This window comes from Boleophthalmus pectinirostris, unplaced genomic scaffold, assembly GCF_026225935.1.
Source record: "Boleophthalmus pectinirostris isolate CB_2022bp ecotype Guang Dong unplaced genomic scaffold, ASM2622593v1 HiC_scaffold_19, whole genome shotgun sequence".
NCBI lineage: Eukaryota > Metazoa > Chordata > Actinopteri > Gobiiformes > Gobiidae > Boleophthalmus > Boleophthalmus pectinirostris.
In genome coordinates, this window is record NW_026571140.1 from 12,786,186 (window position 1) to 12,793,946 (window position 7,761).

The 7,761-nt window shown below is 36.8% G+C and overlaps 1 protein-coding gene across 1 annotated transcript in view; it reads right to left on the minus strand.

Moving 5' to 3' along the window:
- The window catches only part of si:ch211-186j3.6 (neural-cadherin), a 545,061-nt gene that overhangs the window by 123,344 nt on the left and 413,956 nt on the right, over positions 1–7,761 (minus strand). Inside the window, 1 exon segment of the mRNA XM_055154596.1 lies at positions 4,501–4,628. Within this exon segment, the coding sequence (XP_055010571.1) occupies positions 4,501–4,628 (128 nt within the window).

A 7,761-nucleotide genomic window follows, 5' to 3' on the forward strand; every position in this document is an offset into this window, starting at 1 on the left:
TATATGATTCATCAAAAAATGTTAATATAGGTGTTGATAATTGATACCAGTATCATATCTGTGCATCCCTACTTTCCCTGTGAGGTATATATCGTAGGTGCAGGCTCAGTCGGCATAAGCTTTTTGAAATAAACATAACAAACCATTCCATATTCCTTGTTATAATTATAAAAATCACCTCTCACCCATACTATATCTAAATTACTTTTTAAATTGTTGCTAATTCTAATGAATAAATTGCAAGACGGGGCTAGTACACTGGTCTAAGTCTGGGAATAGTTTGTGTTCAGATGGCATTACTACATTTTAGAATCTCTATATTTTAAAATCGAGATGGAGGGGAAGTCAGTATCCTCTGGTGGAATTCACTGTTTAACTTTAAGACTGCAGATTTGTTGGCCTTGTTCATGGTCAAAGTAAATAAACAAAAATGATTTTTTTCTCCCAGCAAGATTTAAAATGTTGCCATTGGGTGTTATTATTCAACACAAGGATTTTAAAGATGCTCTGTATATCTTTTCTGGTAGAGGGTCCATCACCTGCTTGACTCCATGTTGTTTTTTTCTTGAAATTTTCTATAGTATGGCATTTCATTTAAAAATCTCCATGGAGAAAGCAGGCCACATTAACAGACCAGATTACAGGTCAGTGTGGAGAAGCAGACCCTCTCACAGTAACAATAATAATGCATGTTTTTGTGGTACATTGTGCATTGTGAAACGTTTTTGGTGGAGGGTCTGTCAAATGCTTTTCTGAAGTCTGGAATGTTTCACAGTATGGTATTAAACCATTCTATCTTCATGAAGACCAAATCAGACCAAGTTACAGGTCAGATCTGTGGAGAGGCGACCCCACTCACAGTCAGAATGCAGGTTTAGGTAGTTTTGAGCTATTAAATGACCTGTAACTGAAGAAATGTAAGGTAGAGCTGTTTAATGTCATGCTGTGGAACAATCCAGGGAAAGCAATGAGATATCCATAGAAACAAACAAGTGACAGACCCCCAACCAAAAAGTTACGTAGTGTACCTTTAATGCCATAGGTAAAACAACAACATCATCATGGAATAAGTACAAGTAACCAGCTGATAGGTTACTTGTACTTACTTGTAGGTTGCTTTATCGGATAACAGTGATGTAGAATTTTGTAGCAGATTTCTCTTTGTTTATTGGTGATGAGATATTTGTGAGGTAATGTCCGTACATTTTTCCATGGAATATTGTCAATAGAGTCCAGCTGCTAACAGTGCACAAGTAGGGCTCTGTTTGGGAGGTAGCTATAGTCGCTCTTTTTCCGCAGTGACTCATTATATGGCAAGTTTAACTGACGATGAAGCCAAGTAAGTTCCTTTTGAAAAGTTTTTCAAAGTTTGGTGCGCAGGGTCTTCACTCGAGCCTGCTCAAGTCACCATCTTCGGGTGCTGGCCCTGTCCTGTCGCTTCCCCTCTGTTGCAGCCAATGAAACAGCGGCATGAGTAACCCTGTCGTCATATCACTGAATACATCTCAGAACGTCTAATAAACAAAATGTGAACTAAAATGTGAGTTTGGAAAAATATTGGAATAAATTTACATCTTTGTTCATTAAAATAAAATGGCAAATATTGGTAGGGACTATTTTGTCTTCCCCAAATATTGGTTGTGACATGTCCCCACCGCCTTTATGCAAACCTACGCCCTTCGTTGTGGGTCAAGTTGTAAGTTAAGATCTTTTTTTCAGAAGTGAATCTCACAGTTATAGTTATACAGATCCCTGCCCTCCTTCTGAAATAATGACATCATGGAATTACGTCACCCATACACTGTAGCAGCATTACTAATACATCAGTACCACCTTGTAAAAAAGTTGCCAGTATAGCACTCACTTATTCTATTTGTAGAATCAGTGTCATGAGTCAGCTATGTGAACCAGCTGCCGAAAAGATCATGTGCAATTACCTCCATCACATTCACACTCCACTCAAATCAACTGTCACGTGTACTGAACATTTATTAAATTGACAGTGAAAATAAAATTAGTGGTGTTGCGTTTACTGATCACTTAGCATGCTCCATATGCCAACTCATGCTTATGTTGAACACGCCCAAGTAAGTCATTTCATATATACTGCAACAGACATTATAATTTACTCAAATGAATCAATAAAGCAAGTCTAGTCAATAACCCAACCATGCAAATCTGATTTATTCATGAATTGCAGTTGAAAGCAAAAGGCTGGGTTTGAAGTAGCGCTTAGTAGTTGAAAGGAGGACTAGAGCCTTGTAGTCTTGCCACAATACTAAGGAATAGATGTGATATTCAATACCGATTCTGATACCAAGATTGTAAGTAAAAACCGTCTTTATTTAGACTGTAGAATGTAATTTCAACCTTAAATCCCAGAACGTTTTTGACATTGCCATTTGGTGTTATATCTGTGTAATCCCTCAGTCGTCCAAGTAGGTTACATAGTGGTCCATGGGCGTATACAAGTCAAGTGATCTTATACTTGTCTTCATGGAGATGTTATTGCATTGTCTGAAATGTGTCACAGTATGGCATTAAACCTTTCTATCTTCATGGACACCAAGCTGCAGGTCAGATCTGTGTAGAAGCAACCCCACTCACAGTCAGAATGCCTGTTTTTCTAGGTATTTTTGAGCTATGAAACCACCTGTAATTTAATAAATGCAAGGCAGAGCTGTTTAATGTCACACTGTGGAATATTCCAGGCAGAGCAAAAACATATCCATACAAACAAGCAGGTGATGGACCCCCAACCAAAAAGTTACATAAAGCATCTTTGAGCTAATCAAGAAGCTTCATTTCTGTCCTGTGATTGTGAGTTTTTAAGTCTTTTCAAAACCCTAGTTCCTTTTAGCCAGGCTGGAGCCACCTAGTGCCTCCGCTCAATTTTATTTCTCTCCAGCAACTAGATCAGGAATCAGAATACATTAGACGGTTTGCAAAAACTCCACCAGCCAATCAGCGAAGAACCATACATTCTGTGTTGTCAACGATTCCTGAGATTGAGGATTTAAAGTCTGGAGAGAATGTTTGGTGAATTTTATCAAGGGGAAAGACATTATTGTCCTTCTTCCTACGGGATTTGGGGCATTACATATGTCACGACCAAATAGCAGTGATTGGTTAAATAAAAAAGTACCCGCCTACCCTAGGGTGAATGAATCCTAATACTGCGAGGTCAGACGGTTTCCACAAAGTGAACCCGGCTGATGAGTCAGGCTAAGTTCTTTTATAAATTCAGTAGAAATAGATTTAATATTTTTTATTTTGTATTCATTCATGTATTAATTTTGCAGAATTAAACACATTTATTTTCATTGCAGTACTGGCTCTCTTAGGACGTGCAGGCTGAAACTAAAAACAGTCCACCACTAAGCGTGAAGTACAGCTTGGATAATTCGATAAAACACAGGTTACATGTTCAGTTCACCTGCGAGAGCTTTTAAAGTCCTTGAACACTTTGTAATTGATACTTTGGGCACTTACCTGCAGCTGAGAGGCACCTGTACTCTTTTATAGCACATAATTAATAGCTAGCCCCACTGACACTCAAATGAATGCATTAATGTTGTTTATCTAAATGACAGCTCCTAATTGTTCCACACTTTGCATCTATGAGAACATCTGTTTGAAGCAGATATAATGTGATAAAGCAGTGTAAGTGATATGAGAGTGAATGCATACTTGGTGCATACATTTCTGATGGTTGTTTGTTCCATGTAAATACAGAAAATTACTAAAAATCTACACAAAAGTTTTTAAGAGTGAATATATTACTTATCCCAGTATCTTCTTCAGTTCTTTAAGTTCTGCAAATTCTAAGTAACTGTATTGTTGTACAGTTACTTTGACGTTTGAGGGAATGCAGTTACTTATTTACTAAAATCAAAGGAATACATGGTGGTACTTAATCACACAATTTAGGCTTCAAACTGCACAATTTTAGTTAGAAAATGTTGCTCCTATAGCCTGTGAATGTGTAATTATTCCCTCTCTAATTAGTGATAGGAAATGCATAACAAACAGTGAAACAAACAAAAAGCTGTTTTCAATGCTATGTTGCATTTTAACTATAATTTAAATGCAACTCAATGTAAACAATGTAAATGTATTCAGAAGTATTCAGAATACAGTACTCCGATTGGGCCATTTATCAAAGTATGTTACAAATTCAGTCAGTATTCTTTAACTACATTTATTTAAACTGTTTAATTTCTTTGTTTTGATTAGTTAAATGGACTTAATAAAAAAAATAACACATACTACTTACTGTAAACAACCAGGGAGTGTTAGTTCCAGTGCAGTTAGCTCCTTCCTTCACACAGATTTAATATAAGGCAGAGACTTACAAAACCCTGTCACAACTGAAGAAACTACTTGGATAGGTGTCGAAACATATTCACTCTAAAAAGGTTTGTTGACATATAATTGCATTTTCTTTTCCAATGGAACCTGGATGACTAAGAGATTACATGCATATGTAGGGTGTCCCACCTTGCTGTTGCTGCGGACGTCCAGCCGGTGCCAGCGTCTATCGGCCACATTGACGTTGCCAGGTAACTGCAGAACCACCGTGCCCGAGCCGTGGTTGATTTTCAGAGTAGGGGTCCCATCTATTAGCTCTGGATAGGACAGAAAAAAAGGCATATTAGACTAATTAAAAATCTGAGGAAAAAATACTAATACATTACAATAGATCTATATTTTAACTATATTAAGTCAATTTTAACAGGATATTAGGGATGCGCCAATCCATCTTTTTTTGTTCTGATACTGATATCAATACTTGTCTGGATTTAAGTTAAGTTTAAGCCTGTTGCTGGGTTTCAGATGACATCACATCATTCTATATTATTTAATACAGATGGGGGCAGGTAAAATTAATATTGTTCATGTGCAGATTTTTTGTTGTAATATAGCATAGTCTTGGGTCTAATCAATAATAGAAATGATCAGGTTGCATATTTTTAGGAATTTGCCTTTCCAAAATTTCATGAAAAGCAGAATGTAATCAATAGGAAAAACTGGCTTTTGCCCCCAATCTGGGATTATGACAGCATCACATTCTAGAATATGAAAACTATCAATACCCAAAAAACAATACTAGAGCAGAGACTGAAAATATATTTAATTTAAATACAACATATACACAACATATAATAATAAAAAAAATAATAATAAAAATAAAAAAGTGTATTGTAACTGTTATAACAACATTGTAAAAATATAAGTTTAATATTATTAGACGTTTTGGGCACGTAGGCTAAATTGTTTTATTACACAAATTTATAAACCAAAATGCGATATTGGCTGAACCTATATCTTGGAAGCCGATATCCAATTCACCAAAATCTTCACTATCAGAGCCGATCTCCAATACTAGTATTGTATCGCTGCATCCCTAGACAGATTAGTAGTAATGGAATCTTGGAATGTCATGAGCCTCATAATAGTGAGTATTATTTTTGCCATAATTGAGCAGTCCTAACAAAATATTTGCTTTTTATAAGTGCTTTTTGGACATCATTTACATTGTTTTAGTCATCCACTCTCCACACTCCTGACGGCTTACTGACAGAAATATAGCTTCCAGTCTGTGCACCATTCACTGAAACGCAATATATAATAGGCAAGGTGTGTGAAGCGTCTTGCCAAAGGACACAGTACATAATGCACTGGTCAGAGCTGAGATTGAACATCTGAACTTTGGGTTCTAGTCACTGAGCTAATGGTAACTATCTTTACATGATTTTTAGATTTTTGAGTCCTGTAACTCTAAAATTGGTTTTGATGCTAAAATGTGAAACTCTTGTATTTTTTTACAAGTTTACTTACGAGTTTTTAAAGCAACATTTTAGAATAAATGAAAATTCCAAATGTTCCCTGTTTAAATCACTTTTAATCACTTGTTTTTGCTCTAAAATTATGATGAAATTATAAAAAATAAAGTTGTCACTAACATGTTTTTCTGCCACCGTAGCAGTGTCATACCAGCAAGTGTGATTTTTATTTGCCCAGAAGGAGAGAGAGGGGTGACAAAAAAAAGTTACTGATTAATATTCAAGAAAGAAAAACAGCAGAGTTAAACCTCAATTGGTTACATCTCTTCTATATTATCTCAAATGAGGCTTATTTTTTTACATTTCTGGCAGTCAACAAACATCAGACAAAAGTTATTACATTCTATTTTGTAACTTAGTCAAATGGGAAATTAAAAGTTAATGAAGTGGCTAAGAATGTTGGTGTGTTCAGCAGCGTATGTCAGGAATTATGGGATGGCGTGTCTTGCAAACGGCATTGGCAATCCATCACCATGCTCGGCACTTCAAAAGTTCATGCAGACACATAAGAGTGAGCATTAAGCTAATCTTAGTCATTTCTCTGCGCTCCTCTCGCTCTAACTGCTGTTCCAGGGACTCACTGAGGAATAAATATTTCAGTGCTTGTCCTTCATTATGAATATTTTCAATATGGTGCCCGAGCTCAGCCACATCATATCTTACTGAGAGGTGGAAGACTTCAATTGAATTTAGATAGCTATTTAACACGGCTATTACATGAGCACATCAAGAGCAAAAACTAACCTAGGCGTCTCATAAGAAAACCCATCATATTTGAAAGTGTTTTCCATTCATATGAAATATCCATGTCATTATTTCTACACAGCTTTTTCATACCAATGACTTTCCCATTTTGTCAAAAATGATGGTTAAAAGTGCACTGCATAAACGTTCTGAAGGACTGCATGCCACCTGATTTTGTCCATTGTATGGGATTAAAATGATTCGTCTCCATGGAGAACTTGGAGAGCAACTTACAAGTCTGATCAACCCTCCTCAAATAAATGATAGAAATACATTTAATGCCAACAGTCCAGGCTAAGCAAGAATTCTCTACGGGGACAAGCAGTTGGCAAACACTCCACCAGAAAAGTTATGCAGTACAGTCGTCCCTTGCTATATCGCGGTTCACTTTTTGCAGATTTTTTTTTCCTCCCTCTGCGTCCTGATTGGATAAGAGACTGTAGACCACTGTCAATCAATCTCCTCCATGCCATGTCTCCTGTACAGTGCAGGATGCATTCAGCTGCCAAAATGTAAATACATGTTTCACTCTCTAGCAGTGTGATTCTGAAGTGCTGTATGTTTGCAAGTTTTCTCCCCGACAAAACCCACAATGTCGACAAAATGTTCTGCACTGACAAAGGCTCCTGCGGTTGCATCCAAAAGGCAGAGAAAGATGCAGACCATCTCACAAAAAGTTGGACTTCTGGACACATTGAAGGAAGGCAGAAGTTATGCGGTTGTAGCAGAGTCCTGCCCCGGGTTGGGTAAATAGTCGCTGAATTGGGCGGGTTTTAACGTTCTAGAATTTTACGGGTGGATGTAAAGTACATAAAGGAGGAAAATAACAAAAGGACGACAGCAGTAATAAGTTTTAAGAAGGATGCAAAAAGGGTTAACGGTTCTGTCTGAGAAAAGTGTATAAAGTGTGTGGTGAGGGGTTTTACAGACTTAAAACTGATATAATAATTGTAAAATATAAAGTTGACTACTTTGCAGATTTCACTTATGACGGGATGTTTTTAGAACGTAACCCCTGCGATAAAAGAGGGACCACTGTACATCTTTAAAGTGTAAAGGTTAAACATTCAGATGTATTTTACTCTCTGCTACACACGCACATATTGCTGCTATGATACAATCCGCTGCATTGTCTGCATTTATGCTATAATGTCAGTTGATAAGAATAGTG